This window comes from Salvelinus fontinalis, chromosome 4 (genome assembly GCF_029448725.1).
Source record: "Salvelinus fontinalis isolate EN_2023a chromosome 4, ASM2944872v1, whole genome shotgun sequence".
NCBI lineage: Eukaryota > Metazoa > Chordata > Actinopteri > Salmoniformes > Salmonidae > Salvelinus > Salvelinus fontinalis.
Genome location: NC_074668.1, coordinates 36,692,483 through 36,711,261, shown reverse-complemented (window position 1 = coordinate 36,711,261; position 18,779 = coordinate 36,692,483). Strand labels below are relative to the sequence as shown.

The following is an 18,779-nucleotide window of genomic DNA, read 5'->3' as shown; positions in this document are numbered from 1 at the left end:
CCTCTTTTTCCCAATGTTTTTATTATTTTGGTTCAGTTGTGTAAGTGTAAACATTCAGTTTTATGCTGTTATAACAGTTGATTTATCTGTAACTAAATTAGACAACAGCAGTAAGAAAAACACTGGTTTGTTTAACAGTCAAGAGTAAAATGTTTAATATTGAAAAAAAGCAACACAAAGTGTAGCCCTCTCCCAGTATCAGTAAAGAAACCACCAGGTCAAGGACAATGGTACACTTCTATATTCTCTTTCTGCTTTTGTTTTTCATCTCATCCTCCACAGCTCTCTGCTCTAAAGATTCTGATCCAGCTGAATCAACAGCACCGTTAATAAGTTACCGCCTTGTTGGCAGCTGCCTGTCTGTCCTATGACTCCTCTCTATGGTCATTTGCTCTTTTTTATTTTATTTTTTATTTTTCCTTTATTTAAGTAGGCAAGTCAGTTAAGAACAAATTCTTATTTTCAATGACGGCCTAGGAACAGTGGGTTAACTGCCTTGTTCAGGGGCAGAACGACAGATTTTTACCTTGTCAGCTCGGGGATTCGATCTTGCAACCTTCCGGTTACTAGTCCAATGCTCTAACCACTAGGCTCTTATGATGGTCCCTCCCTCTCTGTCTTCACTCTCTGACACCATTGTTCCATTAGCTAGCATCTCACCCTCTGCTGTGACCAGTGTTTATTTTGTTTGGCTGATGGTCGTCGAGGCGTCCCTGTTCGCAAAGACCTCCTGAGGCTCTGATTGGTCATTGCTGGTGCTTGGCGTTCCATTCACACCGCTGACCTTATCTGACCCTGGCTTCTCATTGGCTACCTCCACATCGTTGTCTGATTGGTTTCCCTCCGATTCTAAACCTCCATTTTGTGTCAGACTCTGGCTCTCCTCTATACAGTCTCTGACTGGCTCAGTTTGCCTTTCCTCTGTAGCCATCAGGTTTGCCTCTCCATCCTCTGTCCCTGTGTGCTGCTCAGCCTCTGGGGCAGCTCTGTCTTCATCTCCATCTCTCTCACTGGATTCTACTACAGCTCCACTCTCTACTGCTTTACTCTCTGCTGCTGACCCCTCTACTGCTGAGCCCTCCTCCACTACTATGCTCTTTACTACTGAGCCCACATTTACGGACCAGTCATTGGCCTCCAGTTGATGGCCGTCCACTGTCTGTTTGTCGGCTGTGTTCTTCTCTGGATCTACCTCTTTTGGGAGCTCCTCACTGGTGGTCTCCTGGACTACCCCATCCTCCTCTTCCTCTCTTTCAGGGGTCTTCACTTCCTTTCCGTTCACTGTTTCTGTGTGTGTGTTGTCTGGTTTGGCGTTAGCGGCCTCCTCTGCCTCTCTCTGTTCCATCAGCTTCTGTTTGAACTCCAGGAGCCTGTCACTAAGAGACCAGACCACGCTTAGTTTCATGTCTGCTAATATAATTTTGGTAATATATGAATACATATATATTAATACAATCCTTCTCTTGTGTGTTACCTGTGGCTTGGTGTCCTGATGCCTGTGACCAGGGCCAGCTGCTCCAGAGTGGTCTCAGCTGAGGGAGACAGAGACTGCCCCTGGGGAGAGAGGAGACAGGCAGAAGGGAATTTAATGGTCACCTTTTCTGGACCTTTATTTAGTACACAAAGAGAACAGAATAGGGTTTTATTACCTCAGCTGTGAGCGGGTTCCCGCCTTGTCTCAGAGAGCGTTCCACACGCACTGCTTGCTGGGTAATTGAACGCAGGAACTCATAGCTGCAACGTCTCTGGGGGTGGTCCTCACCATACTGACAGAGACAACAGGGTTACACACAGACACACACACACCTATGTGAGAATGCTGTTCATTGACTACAGCTCAGCGTTCAACACCATAGTGCCAACGAAGCTCATCACTAAGCTAAGGACCCTGGGACTAAACACCTCCCTCTGCAACTGGATCCTGTACTTCCTGACGGGTCGCCCCCAGGTGGTAAGAGTAGGCAACAACACGTCTGCCACGCTGATCCTCAACACTGGGGCCCCTCAGGGGTGTGTACTTAGTCCCCTCCTGTACACCCTGTTCACCCACGACTGTGTGACCAAACACGACTCCAACACCATCATTAAGTTTGCTGATGACACAACAGTGGTAGGCCTGATCACCGACAACGATGAGATAGCCAATAGGGAGGAGGTCAGAGACCTGGCCGTGTGGTGCCAGGACAAAAACCTCTCCCTAAATCTGAGCCAGACAAAGGAGCTGATCGGGGACTACAGGAAAAGGCGGGCCGAACAGGCCCCCATTAACATCAACATGGCTGTAGTGGAGCGGGTCAAGCGTTTTCAAGTTCCTTGGTATCCACATCACCAACGATATATCATGGTCCAAACACAACAAGACCGTCGTGAAGAAAGCACGACAAAACCTTTTCCCCCTCAGGAGACTGAAAAGATTTGGCATGGGTCCCCAGATCCTCAAAAAGTTATACAGCTGCACTATCGAGAGCATCCTGACTGGTTGCATCAGGGCCTGGTATGGCAACTGCTCGGCATCTGACCGTAAGGCACTATAGAGGGTAGTGCGTACAGACCAGTACATCACTGGGGCCAAGCTTCCTGCAATCCAGGACGTATATAAGAGGCGGTGTCAGAGGAAAGCCCATAAAATTGTCAGAGACTCCAGTCCCTCAAGTCATAGACTGTTTTCTCTGCTACTGCATGGCAAGCGGTACCGGAGCACCAAGTCTAGGACCAAAAGGCTCCTTAACAGCTTCTACCCCCAAGCCATAAGACTGCTGAACAATTAATCAAATGGCCGCCAGACTATTACATTGACCCCTTCCCCCCCATTTGTTTTGTACACTGCTGCTACTCGCTGTTTATTATCTACGCCTAGTCACTTCACCCCTTCCTACATGTACAAATTACCTCTAACCTGTACCCCCGCACACTAACTTGGTACCGGTACCCCCTGTATAAAGCCTCGTTATTGTTATGTTATTATTGTGTTACTTTTAATTATTTTTTACTTCAGTTTATTTGGTAAATATTTTCTTAACTCTTCTTGAACTGCGCTGTTGGTTAAGGGCTTGTAAGTAAGCATTTCACGCTAACGTCTACACTTGTTGTATTCGGCGCATGTGACAAGTAAAGTTTGATTTGATTTGACTCACACACACACACACACACACACACACACACACACACACACACACACACACACACACACACACACACACACACACACACAGTATGCTAGGTACAGACCAAGCTGGTGAAGGCAGACAGAGCTTCTTTCTCGTGGTTCATGGCAGAACGATAGTCTCCCACTCCACACATCCACTGGGACAACAGATGCTGACTGGAGAGGTGGGGGAGATAGAGTGATTGAGTAGTGACTTGGTTGATTGGTTAATTGATTGATTGGTTGAGAGAGTGAGGGATTTAAGCGATTGATACCTGAGAGCAGTGTGCACATCAGTGGGGCCAAAGAAGGAAGTGTTGATTTTGAGTGCGCTCTGTAGGAACTGCCCTGCTTGTTCGGTCGGCAACACCAAACCTAGACAGCTCTGAGAGAGAGGGAGAGAGTTTAGTCTCCTCTAACAGGTCTTGGGGGTGTAACAGTGTAGGGGTGGGTTAGGGTATGGCAGACTCACTTCCAGTATAACGTTGTAGGTTTGGAGTGTAGCAGACTTACGTCCAGTGTAGCGGTGTAGGGGTGGTCCTCTCCATGGACTGTGAGCATCAGGAGACGGGCTCTGAACAGACACCTCTGAGCTAGAGTAGACTCTCCTCCAGCGAACACATACACCGCCAACAGAGCCTACAGGACACACACCTCATTCACTTAGCTAAAGATGACTCGGATTACAAATAAATAAGGTAAACAAAGGCCAACTTGTTGTTTATTGATCCTTGGGAGTTTTGATATGCCCAGAGGACGGTGGTGCTTTGAATGAGTAATGGATGACAATGTGGTACTTACGTATTGTTGGATAGTGTTGGGGTGGTCAAAGCCCAGGACTCTCTCACTAATGACCACAGCCTTGAGCTGAACACTGCGGGCCTGGTGGGTTGTGGGTGGGGGTAGAGAGGCACAGGATAATAGTGAGTTACACAGCCGTACATATCCTATGCCTTACATTTGAGGCCATAATCTGAGGTGTGTGTATATACCTCTGTGGGCTGGCCTTGTAAGTAAGCCACTCTGGCCATCAGGCTTAGACAGGAGCAGGCCTCCGCGTTCAGGTCGTCACACACACGACCAAACAGATACGCTGCCTCCTTCAGACGCTGATACGCCTGCTCCATCATGCCTGGGGGACGGGAAAACATACATATCACATCCGCTGGTGTCAATGACAGAAATACACACACCAACAAACTCTAACCAGGTGTGTTGAACCAAGCAGTGACCCGCCCACCTCACCTTTCTGAACGCTACTCTGAGCAGCTCGGAACGCTCGCGAGGCATCATGTGTCGTCATGGTGACATGCTTAACAACAGGAAAAATGTTGAGCACGTCGTCTGGACCAATGGGAGCCTTAGTTCGGTTGTCGAAGAAGTACTCTCTCAGTCGCAGCTGAGGGACACACATAAAGATTGTGAGGTCTGTGTAAGAAGGTGTGTGTATGTGTGTGTGTACTTGTGTGTGTGTGTGTGTGTGTGTGTACCTGTAATCCAGTCTTCAAACAGAACTCTCTAAGCAGGGAGACCTTCTGCAGCCCATACGTCTCTACTAGGTGGTCAGCAGTGGAACTGCAACACAGAGACACATAAAGCATCAGCTCACACTAACTACTGGTATTATTATACTATCATAATCATTAGGTGACAACGCAAGGAACTGTACAAGTAACAAGTGATGGACTAATTGATTGATTAATCGATTGATGACTAATTCATTAAATGTGCCAACCCTAGGCCGTGAGTGATGTCATAGGTCTCTGCTGCGTCCTGGCCAATCAGGATCCAGAGCTCGGCTCCACTGAGTGCACTCCAGGCAGTACTGTCTGAAGCTCCTCCCCCACGACCCCGCCTCCTGGACCTCTTCTTAGGCTCCTCCACTGTGGGTGCGGTGCTGTAATGGGCAACCAATAGGCAGCAGAGGAAGTGACTGACAGCTGCAGAGAGACTTGACACCTCCACACCCTGTGGACAGAGGAGAGGAGGTTGTTATGGTTACAGACAGTTATGACGCTTTCCCTACACCCAGTCAAGGAACTGACCCCAGACCAGTCAATAAGGACTGTGATAATGACACTGTAATGAAGACTCTTTCAGTACCTGCAGGAAGTTGTTGAAGATCCTTCTGGAAGAACGAACCACAATCTCTCCAACAGCCAGCCTCTGTAAGAGAGAAAAGCGAGGGTGCGTGACATTTAGAAAATCCCTATCATCACAGCGCTTATAAAACATTTATTAGGTGGGTGCTTATATTTGTCCTGTTTCCCACCTGTATATACGCATGTGTGAGTTAGAAACTCCCCCTGAGACTGGGGTCATAGTTAGCCAGGGTCTGCCATTATCAACAGCAACAATTAGCAATTAGGTTTAAGTACCTAAGGGCACATCAACAGATTTTTCACCTTGTCCATTCGTGGATTTGAACTAGCAACCTTTCGATTACTGTCCCAACGCTCTTACCGCTAGGCTACCTGCCACTCCTATATATATATATATATACTGTATATATACATGCATTGAGTGTACAAAACATTAGCAACCCCTTCCTAATACTGAGTTGCAACCCCTTTTGCCCTCAGAACAGCCTCAATTTGTCAGTGCATGGACTCAACAAGGCGTTGAAACCATTCCACAGAGATAGTGGCCCATGTTGACTCCAATGCTTCCCACAGTTTGGCTGGAAGTCCTTTCGTGGTGGTCCATTCTTGATACACACGGGAAACTGTTGAGCATGAAAAACCCAGCAGGGTTGCAGTTTTTGACACAAACCGGTGACATCAATAAGGGATCATAGCTTTCACTTGGATTCACCTGGCCAGTCTATGTCATGGAAAGAGCATGTTCCCAAAGTTTTGTACACTCAGCGTATGTATATCCTGTTCTTTGAGTGCCGTTGCATTGTGTGTGAGTGAGTTTTGAGTCTGACCATTATATGTCTAAGCCGCTCCTTGTGTTCTGATTGGCTGATGGCCTTGGTCAGCTGCCCGAGGTAGCGGAGATTGATGCCCTTCTGGTGTAGCGCCTGCTTCAGCGTAGCGCCATCTAGAGGCATCTCACTGCCCTGCAGGCATGCCTCCACCTGAGACACACAGACAGCTAGAGTAAGAGACAGGTTAATAAACTGAACTCCAGGAATAGAGAGCTCCACTCACGATGGCAGGTATCTGTTGTGTGATGATGGAGGCTGCAGCCTCTCTAAGTAGCCTCTCCTGCAGCCTCACGGCCTCATGGTCACTCTTGGGGAACGTCACGTCTGAACACACAGAGGGGTGAGACAGAGACAGGGTCAACTTTTACACTCTGGTATGCCACAGCAGTGGTTTTGTCTCAGCTGTATGGGGAAGGGGAGGGGGTGTTGTGTGTGTTCGTGCATGTGTGGAGCAGATGGGATACCTGGGGAGAACACGCTGGGGTTGAAGCGCATCTCAAAGATGATGTCACTGACTGATCCCACATCTTTACAAGCACCTCTCACTGCATCTGTACCTCGATGGTCACCTGGTAACACATACACACACAAAATAACATGTCAGCTCTGATAGTCTTGAAATCTAGAGCAAAAATAAAAAACGTCCTTTCCTCACCTGCTTTTACACACTCCTCCACGCCTCCATTCTCTTCCATCCTTTCTTTGCAACGGCGAGTGAACTGGGACTGTCTGGAACAGAGGGAGGGAACAATCTTAGAAACAACACAATACAACAAAAAAACATTTAGAAATGTGACATCTTACTGCAGAGTTACGGTAAACGTCAGACTGTCCCACATGCATACAGTACATAAGAATTATTCCTACAGTATAGCTAACTAGAGGTGTGTAGTACTGACTTTTCCTGGATGAAGGCCTGCAGCAGCTCTGGTCTTAGCCTGCAGAGGCCATGAGGGAACCTCCTGGGCAGACCTGAAGTGCTCTGGTACTGCTCTGGCCAGCCCTCCTCCCATGACCCCTCCTTCTTCTCCACTTCCTCCCTCTGCCTCCCTCCCTCAGGGCAGTAGTTGGCATCGGCCGGCAGGCTCCTGAAGAGGTCTAGCAGGTAGAACCTCCCATCAGCCCCCAGCAGCCCCTGGGCGTCAAGTGCGGTGAACAGGGGCACCTGGTGGCCGTTGGGCCCCACTACAGCGTGTCTCTGCAGGTTGAGGCCTTTAGCAGCCTGAGCCAGCAGCTCCAAGAGACAGCGTCGGTGGGGGGACTCCTGGGGCCCAGCGCCCACCCCGTACAGAATACCCCTAGGGGAGAGAGAGAGGGAGAAGGAGGGAGAGAGGGGGAGAGCAAGGAAAGGAGTGAGAGGGGGAGAGAGAGATAGGGGGAGAGAGAGGGAGGGGGTGAGAGAAGGTAGCAGAAGGTGAGGGTGGCATGCCCCCGACAAAGACTAACTGCAGGTGCAAACACTGTCCTAATTAAACAAATCACTGGGGAGCATATAAAAGCTAATGTTTATGTTCTTATTGAGTTGTACCTGGTAGGAGCAGAGGGGCCCTGGTCCTGCTCTGGGCTCTCCAGGCCAGGGGCCAGGCCTTGGGCAGACAGACGGATCCCCCTGTAGTCCACGGTGGCGGTGGGCAGGGTGTGGAGGCCCTGGAGCGCCCCCTCCAGGTCACTGTAGGACTGTACACCCCTCAGCTCCAGCCTCTGGGCCACCCTGGGAGGGAGGGGTGTGTTGTTATACAGCAGCATGATGGGTTCAACAGGATTTTTTCTATGATTATACACTATGAAAAAGACTGGTCATTCTCTAGCTACATACAATGAGATCCTCTGAAGACAAGCTGAACAAGATCTTACCTGCGTCCCCTCTCGCCCCCTAACGCCATCCCTGCTCCTCCCTGGCTCAGGAACAGCCCGCCCCACAGGAAGGCGGGGTCATCAGGACCTCCACTGATAGGCTCTACACAGCCGTCAATAACAGTCTCCGCACCCTGGGCCACTGCCCACACAAACGCACTGTTCACCTGAATGAGAGAGAATGATGTATTTTCTAGAAATATCTAAATAGCCTTACAGTTCAAGCACAGCAGCATGACAGATCCTGTTTTGAGAGCAACAATAACAGCTTGTCAGCAGTGAATACTTCCTGGAGGACTCCTAGTGAGTATGACGTGTGTGTACCTGTAGTAGAGCTCTGTCTCTCTGTAGTCTCTCCTCCTGACTGCCCTGAGGCAGATCTCTGGCTGCCTGTAGCTCCTCGTTCCAGTCTGGAACCTTCACATCACAAACACCAAATCAATCAGTTAATTGGTCAGTCAGTCAGTCACTTGGTCGATTGGTTTTTCGTCCGTCCGTCCTTTGGCCAAAACACTGAGAAGAGCTGTTAAACTGTGTGTGTGTGTGTGGGTGACACAGACCTGTGCTCCAGAGTGTTGATCCAGTCCCAGCCTGCTGAGAGGATTTCTGTGGGAGTGGGAGGCTGATGGGGAACCCAGCCAGCTCAGTGTGCGGTAGGGAGTCAGCATCATTTCTACTGGTGGCAGTTGGGGCCTACAGGGAGACAGACACTACATTACACACACGGAACGTAGGGTCCGTCACTGTGTGTGTGTGTGTGCGTGTGTGCGTGCGTGCGTGCGTGCGTGCGTGTGTGTGTGTCTGTTACCTGGCTCTGAGAGTGGCGAGTGCCTGTTTGAAGGCAGGACTGATGTGAGAGAGCAGGTCAGTGAGGCAGTGACTGACTGGAGAGGACGAGGTTGGCCGAGGATCAAACACCTCTACTGTAGACCTAGAACACACACAACACACATTGCTGTTGTCATTGCTGTGATAATAACAATATGCAGCTGGGATATATTGACTGAAGTAATCTCGTATGGATAACATGTAGAGTGGGGTCCGAAATGATTGACACCCTCGATAAAGATTAGCAATATTGACAGTATAAAATAAATAATTCACATATTGAATGGGAAATTCTATTATGTTATACTCATACAAATGCTCAAAGAAAGAGCAATTGTATTTGTATAAAGTAATATAATTTCCCTATATTTTTGCATAAAATATAGCTCAGTATTTGAATCATTTATTTTATACAGTCATTATAGTTCATCTTTATCAAGGGTGTCAATCATTTCAGACCCCAATGTATATGCCTGTTACTTCTGAGAACCTCACCTATTCAGGAAGAATCCTCGTGGACAGGATGTGATGTCACATTTGCGACTCTCTAGGGTCACCACAGTGATGTACAGGAAGTCCCCTTGTAGCTTTCTGTGCCCAGGGGGCGGGTTCCAACAACTGAGTGACAGGTCCTGCAGAAAACTGGGAACCTTAGGAGAGAGGCACAGAGTCAGAGAGAGAAGAGTGTGTGTGTGTGTGTGTGTGTGTGTGTGTGTATGTGTGTGTGTGTACCTCTGGCTGAGTGTTGTGAGGCAGCATGGCCAGTAGTGGTCTCTCTGCGGCTCCAGGGAGGAGGTACTCAGGAGGAGCTCCATCCTGATTGGCCGGGTCAGTCTTTGTGTTGCTGGACGAGCGTTTCAGGCTTTTCCCATTGGCTTGGACAGAAGAGTCTACAAAACATGCAGAAAGAGAGGAGAATGGGCAATATACTTGTTAGTGTTCTAAGCTGTACGAATAGAGGGGCTCTTTTTCATAGTCCTTCGAGCTGGATAGGAACAATTACCTTGGAAATATGACGAGTGTGGGATTCCTTACAGTGTGTGTGTGTTTGTGTGTGTTAATGTGTTTGTCACGTGCGTACCTGTAGAGTGTGTGTGTGTCAGTGAGTCCAGCAGGCTAGGTGATCGTCCTTCCATCAGAGTATCGTTTGGTCCAACAGCTCTCAGCAGCTCCAGCACACGAGCCAGATGAACCCTTGCAGATCTGGGGGAGTATGGCTCTGGAGAACAGAGGACAAAAGACAAGCCATACTCCAATGAGCACGATGGTTAATTGTTATAGTTCTACAGGCACTGACCTTTCCCGCTGACACATGCACACGCACGCACGTGCGCACACACACACACGTGCTCACACACACACACACACATTAAAACATGAACTCACGAATGCATGAACACTTGAACAAACGTACATACACACACACACCTCTCTCTCTCTCGACTCTCTACCTCACACACACACACACACCTCTCTCTCGCTTGACTCTGTACCTCACATACACACACAGGCATAGACCTGCCCTGCTGCTGGGTTTTTCCCTGGCTGTTTTGTATTCAGACAGAAAAGCAGTCTGGTTGGCAGAAAGATTATCAATGTGCCAAGCCTGCTGCTTTGATGTTCTCAACCGATCCAGTACTTTGATGTTAACTGAGTCAGCAGTGGTAGAGAGAGAAAGAACAAGTAAATAAAATAATGCCTTTCGTGAACTAACACTCGCACTTTACCTTTTTCCCCTTTACTAGGTCTGACTTTGCTGTTAGCTACTATGACCTAGCTATCTTAAGATGAATGCACTAACTGTATGTTGCTCTGGATAAGCGTGTCTGCTAAATTACTCAAATTTAAATTCAAAAAGGCAGAGGAAGAGAAAGAAAGAACGAAAAAAAGAAAGAAAGAAAGAAAGAAAGAAAGGGGAAGACAGAGAGGCTAAGTTTCAAATGGCACTCATATACAGTATATAGTAGGCCCTGGTCAAGAGTAGTGCACTACTAAGGGAATAGGGTGCCATTTGGGATGTAGCCATGGAGACAGTAGTATTGTATGTCATGTAGTTCTTCTCCTACCATCCACCAGGCGGAGCGTGGCTCCTGGTCTGAGGTTCTTCAGGCTCTGCAGCTCTGTCAGGGGGTCAAGGGTCATCCCAGAGAGGGCCAATGAGAGGCTGGAGCGAGGAAACACCTCCTCTCTCCCCAACACCGCCATCACAGCCTCCTGAACCAGCCAGAAACCATGGACCTACGGAGATACACACAATTATTGTATTTTTTTATCATAAAGAATAAGGTTTTGAAGTGTCTGTCCTATATATAGGAGATATAAGAAAGCTCAGGAAATATTTTCGTTTTTTGGACACATATTGAACCTCTTATTTTTGTTGGCACAAAACTACCTCCATACTTCCATTAATTTTCATGGGTTACATTCAGACGAGTCCTGTGACACTTGTGGATGGGTCCTAAAGCAAAACGGAGAACACCATCGTGTTCGTGAGTCTCCCCTTTCCATAGTGGTGTTATATTAGTTTGTAGTCCCAACGGTTCGAAAGCATTATCAGAGAAACACCGCTGTAGCTCCAGTGCATTTTGTATTATTCTGTATGTGAATCCGAGACACTCTATTTAATTTGATATGTTACATTTGGTATGGTTACATAAGTCCCAAAGGTTGCGAGTTCGAATCTCATCAACGACAACTTTAGCATTTTAGCCCGTTAGCTACTTTTCAACTACTTACTACTTTTTAGCTACTTTGCAACTACTTAGCATGTCAGGTAACCTTAACCCTTTTAGCTAATCCTTTCCCTAACCTTAAACTTAACTCTTTTAGCTAACCCTTCCCCTTTAACCTGACTCCTAAACTTATGCCTAACGCCTAACCCCAACCCCTAGCCTAGCTAACAATAGCAAGCTAGCTAACTTTAGCCACCTAGCTAGAATTCGTCTTTCCAATTCGTAACATATGATACGTTTTGCAAATTCGTACCATATTGTACATTTTGAAAATTCTTAACATATAATATGAATTGTAATTCGTAATATATCATAGGAAATCGGTGATGGACATTCACAAATTAATACATACCATACGAAACGCAACATATCCTACTAAATGAAGTGTCTCGGATTACATACAGAATAATACGAAATGCTCTGAGACCAGGTTAGCAGCTTGGCCACCTTCCACTGCAGATGCAAAAGGCATTGGCGGATTTGATGGATTATCCATATATCTCAAGCTTAAATTGATGGATTTTGATGGGGATTATTTTATTATGCTACTTAGATAACAGACTCAAATTAATCTACACTTTCACAGGCTTGGCCATACATGCACATACATGCACTTGACTGGTCATTACACAATATATAGTGGTCCTTAGAATAGTTAGTGGGTGAACTTGGCATTATTATACTTAACAAGTTTGCATTTCGCTACACCCGCAATAACATCTGCTAAATAAGTGTATGTGACCAATAAAATTGGATTTGATGCTTCCACATTTAGATTGACTGTGGCCTAATGGTATGTAGTCACTAGTGTGATATGAATTAATGGTGTGCTAATTTTGTTCCCTTTCACCTCCTGTTCCACCCTCACTGCAGGTCTGTATCCGTTGAGGTACTATTGGATGTCCCACCCTACACTCCTGCATCCAGTTCCTTCAGATGTGCATAACCTGGAGGACAGGGGGCTCTGGGTTGTTTAAAGGTCCAGGCCCAATGTGTGAGAATGTGTCGTGTGTGTCCCTGTCAATGATTAATTTATATATACACTATATATTTTAAGCTATTTTGGAAGCTATAAAAGTAATTTATTAATGTCACACTACATTCATTTTGCCACATTTATCCTATTACAGACACCTTAATCCATACTTTGTAATTATATTATGAGCGCAACATTTTTTTTAATGAAAGAATACATAAAAACTTTTTCCTTGAAGTACAATTTTTTTGGTTTACTAATGTTACTTTCTCCACGACAACAACAAAAATACTTAAATGCATTTAATACTGTAGAATTCCATTAATACAGCTGACCGGTGGCTTCAAAGCTTCTCAATGGCCAATACAAATCATCACCAATCCAGGGTTTATATAAATCATTGGTTACTATGTGTTAGTGTCTCTCTTTGTTTTACCTGCAGCTCAAATGGTTCTACTCCAGCCCCTTGGATCTTCACAAGGAATGATGGGTTTTCTTCCTCCTTCGTACCAGCAGCTGTTTTCCCAATGGTCAGTGTGAGTGTATCTGATTAAGGGAGGGAATGAACATGCCAATAGGATCATTAAGAACAAACTCTAACCCCTGGACATGTTCAGGTGAATTATGGTCGCAGAAACGTTGTATATCAGACTGTTGCGTTGCAGTGGGATTATCATTTTTTTCAAGATGACACAGTAGCCACCTTTAGTGCCGCTTTGAGAGAGAGTGTATGTGAGTGTGTTGTGTGCCAGAGAGAGAGAGAGAGAAGGAGGAAAGGAAGAGGTTCCCGACCTCAACACACAGACAAGAGCAGGACCCAGCATGTGTGAGGGGTGGGTCTGCGTCTGAGTTGGCAGTATTTGCCTAGAAGCTGTGATGTCACCTCAGAGTTAAGGGACTGCCACACCCAACCCTGGCATGTGAATGCCTACACACACTCACTGACACATAGTCACACAGAGACACACACACACACATACACACCGACACTCACACTCACTCACCATACAGTTTATGGCACACACAGACCTGATCAAGTACTGCAGCATGCACATTGCGCTTACACAAAACCTCTTAAGCTGTCAGTTCCCGAAATTGGAAACTAGAATTATATGTATATGTTTACCACCGTTTTATAAGTCAGAAGACAGAAATCCAGACCTTCCTAGGACCATTAGGTGCGGCAGGTAGCCTGGTGGGTAGAAGCGTTGGTCCAGTAGCCGAAAGATTGCTGGATCAAATCCCCGAGCTGACAAGGGAAAAATCTATCGTTCTGAGCAAGGCAGTTCCCCGGGTGCCGAAGACGTGGATGTCAATTATGGAAGCCCTCCGCACCTCTCTGATTCAGAGGGGTTGGGTTAAATGTGGAAGACACATTTCAGTTGAATGCATTCGGTTGTACAGCTGACTAGGTATCCCCCATTCCCCATGTAAAGGTCCTCTGTTGAATAAAATGGTATTTGCCTCCCTTTACTTACTTACTTACTTTATTGTCCCCATGGGGAAATTTTGTTGCAGTGTCATGTACACATATAAAGTGGCGTTAAATACAAAACAAGATTGACAATACAACTTTCAATAACAGTCACGCACCAATAAAAAAAAATAATAGTAAGAAATAAGAAATAAAACATTTATAACATTTAAAACAAAGACTAGCCTGCTGGCCTTACGTGTCATGTTTTGTCTTTGATCTTCATGTCTTGTCCCTGTGCTTCCCTCTGCTGGTCTTATTAGGTTCTTTCCCTCTTTCTATTCCTCTCTCTCCTCCTCCCTCTCTCCCTCCCCCGCTCTCTCTCTCTATCGTTCCGTTCCTGCTCCCAGCTGTTTCTCTTTCTCCTAACGACCTCATTTACTCTTTCACACCTGTCCCCTATTTTGCCCTCTGATTTGAGTCCCTATTTCTCCCTCTGTTTTCTGCTTCTGTCTTTGTCGGATTCTTGTTTGATGTTTGCTGTTCTGTGTCCTGGTTCCGCCCTGTCGTGTTTTTGCCTTCATCAGATGCTGCGTGTGAGCAGGTGTCATCTAGGATATATCCTGGAGTACCGTTTTGTTTAAGACTGGAATAAAGACTCTGTTTTTGTTAAGTCGCTTTTGGGTCCTCATTCACCAGCATAACATTACGGGGTCAATGGGAACATTTGCCCGAGCTATTTAAGAGGGATATCACACCTGGCACAAATGATTGTCTCGTTCTATTTTTCCTGCTGAGGGGTGCCCTATACCTGCGCCCAGAGGGGAGTAATTCAAAGTCCAGGTACAGGGGGTGACTTGGGTCTAAAATGATTTTGTGAGCCTTACGGAGGGCCCTGACCTTAAAGATCTCATCCAGGCCTGTCTGTTTGACTCCAAGTACCTTACTTGCTGTGGTAATAATCCTTTGGTGGTCCTTTGGTGGTCGGCTGCATCATTACATCAATTTATATCACTTCACTGCGAAGTCACGTCAAAAGGGATGGTCCTTAGAAAAACATTTATCCTGCAGGTGGATCTAAATACATAACTTTCATTCATCTACGATAAAGAATGGGACCTACACACTTTCTTAAACCTAAAAGTAAAGAAGTAATTTTGTGAGGAAGTCAAACAAAAAAAGTTTTACGTTGAAGGCAGACACATTGCATAGGCTCAGAACGACAAAATCGAGCCCTTTACAAAGCCCTTCTCCCCTTGTCTATAGGAGGGACGCACGCTGTTTAATGGCCCAAATGTTGATTTAGACGTGCACACATTGAACAGATTTTGATGTCATGATATGTTTGGTAAAATAATAAAGAAGGTGAAATATTTTGGGTATATGTTCCTCAAAAAGATTAGAACTATATATGGACATATTATAAAATAAGAAAAGGCTTATTCATTATTTTTTTGTCATATCATTATATTTGTTTATGTTTTATTATACATTTATTGTGTATTAGATGATATAGGTTGAAAAGTGTTTTTTTGTCAGACATAAATAGATAACTCAAGATAACTAAAAAAATCTGTCATTCATTTTGACGTTTTTTGCTGAGGAGATCCTAGTCGCGCAATTTTACATCTAACTACGATGTTTGATGCAGTATTTCTCAAATACAAAATGTACATGAAAACGAGTCGTCTCTCGTTGAATTACAACAAAGACTTTATTGAAGAATTCCTACTGTTGACCAATCACCTACAAAAGAACGTAGACTTCAGCTACCGACTTCAGCTTTCCTCGAGAAAAAATGTTGGGTGCCTGAACGTCCGAAAAAAAAAAAACGAACAGAAAACGTCACAAAATGTTGTCATAAATATGCAAAACTCTTACGAACTGTTTTGGCTGGGAAGCATGCAGACTCCAGTTAGGTTATCTTAGATCAATTCTGACTATTTTGGCTACGGCGTCTCAAAATGGACAAAAGTACTATTGTGGCTTTTTTTCCCTCGTTTTTCAAGGGAAGCTGCCAGCCGCCAGCCAAACTGAAGAACTGACGCTTTACTCCCCTCGACTCCAGCGGCCAAGAGCCACCAGACCTGGTGGCAATAACATCTGCCCTCCTCTCTCAGACACACACACCTCTAACATTCCTACTTGATAAAAAGTTACACTCCTATCACATTCCAGATTGAACTCTCATTAGAATATATTAGTTTTGTCCTTTTAGTGTCGAACCAAGTCTAACAATTATACAGCTCTAGTTGTACCTATATATTAGAGGTACAACAGTGTCCAACATTATGGGTAACCTTTACAGTTGAGTTTCGAGATAATAATCTGTCAATCATCTGGCTGCCCCCGGTAATATGCCTACTCACAGGGGAGATATGCCAGGGAAGATAACAACCCCCCCCCCCCCCTCCACACACACACACACACCATCACTCACTACATAGGTATGGATTCATGAGAAAACACACAAACGCACACACACTATCACTCATTCTATACACACCACCCCTGTATTGGGTGAGAGTAACACAGAGGCAGATGTGTGTGTATTTAGTTACTTGGGCCATTACCATGAGAAATATGCTCACGACACAAATATGGAAGAAGGGGTGTGTGTGTGTGTGTGTGTGTGTGTGTGTGTGTGTGTGTGTGTGTGTGTGTGTGTGTGTGTGTGTGTGTAAGCAAGGAAGAGGGAGAAAAGCCTCCCTTGGAATAAGGGCACAATAAACTGTAGCATGCAGAGAGATGTGGTGTGGCGAAGAGGAACGACACAGAGCAGATATTATGTATTAGGTACATTCCTGCATCTCCTAGGAATGTATGTAACGGATGTGAAATGGCTAGCTAGTTAGCGGGTACGCGCTAGTAGCATTTCAATCAGTTACGTCACTTGCTCTGAGACTTAAGTAGTGTTGCCCCTTGCTTTGCAAGGGCCTCGGCCTTTGTGGAGCGATGGGTAACGACCGTGCTTCGTGGGCGACCGTTGTTGATGTGTGCAGAGGGTCCCTGGTTCGCGCCCGGGTCGGGGCGAGGGGACGGTTTAAAGTTATACTGTTACATTGATGCTGTTGACCCGGATCACTGGTTGCTGCGGAAAAGGAGGAGGTTGAAAGGGGGGTGAGTGTAACGGATGTGAAATGGCTAGCTAGTTAGCGGGTACGCGCTAGTAGCATTTCAATCAGTTACGTCACTTGCTCTGAGACTTAAGTAGTGTTGCCCCTTGCTTTGCAAGGGCCGCGGCTTTTGTGGAGCGATGGGTAACGACTGTGCTTCGTGGGCGACCGTTGTTGATGTGTGCAGAGGGTCCCTGGTTCGCGCCCGTGTCGGGGCGAGGGGACGGTTTAAAGTTATACTGTTACATGTACATAATACATACAATTGTTTCCTTCAACAACATGGCTTAGTAATTGGCAGTGTTGAAAACTATACAACCAGAACTCTGGTCATTATTCTCTCTACATAGGATTTGTGTTCCCTGCAGACAGAGTCAGGCTTCCTGACTCTACCTGCCTTTAACAATGCCACACTGTTAGTGTTGCATTGGCAGAACAGACCATTTGGCAAGACAACAACAGTTTGACTGAAAGAGAACCAGACTGGAACCAGGCTACAGCAGACCAGCAGTGCTACAATAGCCCCCTGTAGGGCAGTCTGGAACAGCAGAGAAAAAGAGAGACCGTATGGAAAAACAAGGAAGTGGGAGAAAGTGAAAGAGAGAAAGTGTTGTGAAACAGACACCAGAGCAAGGCTGAGCAGTCGTTCTTTCTCACCTGACGTTCCCTGATCTCCTCCTCCTCCTCTCTTCACTTTGTCCTTCATGTTCAATTTCCTTTTTTGCTGTTCCCTCACTCTCTTGTTTCTCTGTGCTGGCACGCGGTTGCTCTCTCAGACTTGCTGTTCCCACTCTCTTCTCTTCCTCCGGTCAGAGTGAGATTGAGTATGTTTAGGAGTTTGTGTGTGTGTATTTGTATATGCAAAGTGTGTGTGGGAGCAAGTGAAAGAGTGTAGTGAGTTCCACCAAGCTAACTCTGCTTATCGTTTCCCCTCTGGAAGATAACCACACCCTCCTATTACTCAACTCTCCCCTTCCCCCTTTCTGTAACTCTCTCTGTTTCTCCCTCAAAGCTGCTGTGCCTCGCCTAGGTGTTGAAAATGGGTGTGTCTGCTCACTCTTGCTCTCTTCAGTCTCTCAATTCAATTCAATTCAAGGGGCTTTATTGGCATGGGAAACATGTGTTAACATTGCCAAAGCAAGTGAGGTAGACAATACACAAAAGTGAAACAAACAATACAAATTAACAGTAAACATTACACATACAGAAGTTTCAAAACAATAAAGACATTACAAATGTCATATTATATATATACCGTGTTGTAACAATGTACAAATGGTTAAAGCACACAAGTTAAAATAAATAAGCATAAATATGGGTTGTATTTAAAATGGTGTTTGTTCTTCACTGTTGCCCTTTTCTTGTGACAACAGGTCACAAATCTTGCTGCTGTGATGGCACACTGTGGAATTTCACCCAGTCTCTCTCTCTCCACTCTCTCTCCTTATCCTTCCCCCTCCCCCTCTACCCTCACTCCCCCTCTTTTTCTCTCTGCCCTGGAGGAAAGGTGTGATCATGCTATCCACACACACCCATCAAACTAATCACACACACACCCAGGGATGTGGGAAATGGGAGTCATCACACATACATTATGGTGACCCACACATTTACATAGGGAACAAGGAACACATGCTATGAAACTCTCACCTTTCACAGAACATGAACGTAAAGTTACAGATGTCTTGGTTAGGCTTGGGGATGGATCGGTGTGTAATGTGTGTAGGGATGGAGGAATGGGGTGTGTGTGTGTGTGTGTGTGTGTGTGTGTGTGTGTGTGTG

General features: G+C 45.9%; 1 protein-coding gene across 1 annotated transcript; it reads right to left on the bottom strand.

Annotated features, from left to right (window-relative positions):
* Nucleotides 1-2: 2 nt before the first annotated feature.
* si:ch211-166a6.5 (clustered mitochondria protein homolog) lies at nucleotides 3-18,188 on the bottom strand. Its single transcript, XM_055919980.1, has 28 exons — nucleotides 17,655-18,188; nucleotides 12,904-13,013; nucleotides 10,826-10,997; nucleotides 9,841-9,978; nucleotides 9,492-9,649; nucleotides 9,255-9,409; nucleotides 8,740-8,862; nucleotides 8,492-8,624; nucleotides 8,256-8,348; nucleotides 7,932-8,098; nucleotides 7,606-7,788; nucleotides 6,977-7,375; nucleotides 6,733-6,806; nucleotides 6,542-6,646; nucleotides 6,301-6,401; nucleotides 6,075-6,227; nucleotides 5,249-5,311; nucleotides 4,881-5,113; nucleotides 4,636-4,720; nucleotides 4,391-4,544; nucleotides 4,138-4,277; nucleotides 3,947-4,027; nucleotides 3,659-3,784; nucleotides 3,421-3,530; nucleotides 3,229-3,322; nucleotides 1,650-1,766; nucleotides 1,475-1,554; nucleotides 3-1,376 (listed from the first exon to the last, which is right to left on the bottom strand). The coding sequence occupies exons 1-28, from the start codon at nucleotides 17,701-17,703 to the stop codon at nucleotides 680-682; spliced, it is 4,293 nt and encodes a 1,430-aa protein (XP_055775955.1). The 5' UTR covers nucleotides 17,704-18,188; the 3' UTR covers nucleotides 3-679.
* Between the last annotated feature and the right edge of the window lie 591 nt (nucleotides 18,189-18,779).

What these genes read in the sequence shown, in the direction of transcription:
- si:ch211-166a6.5 (XM_055919980.1), bottom strand. Translation starts at nt 17,703, where the DNA reads ATGAAGGACAAAGTGAAGAGAGGAGGAGGAGGAGATCAGGGAACGTCA. An exon ending in GAGACAGAGCTCTACTACAG is followed by an intron (nt 8,099 to 8,255) that starts GTACACACACGT and finishes TCTCTCATTCAG; the next exon opens with GTGAACAGTGCGTTTGTGTG. An exon ending in CACAACAGATACCTGCCATC is followed by an intron (nt 6,228 to 6,300) that starts GTGAGTGGAGCT and finishes TGTGTGTCTCAG; the next exon opens with GTGGAGGCATGCCTGCAGGG.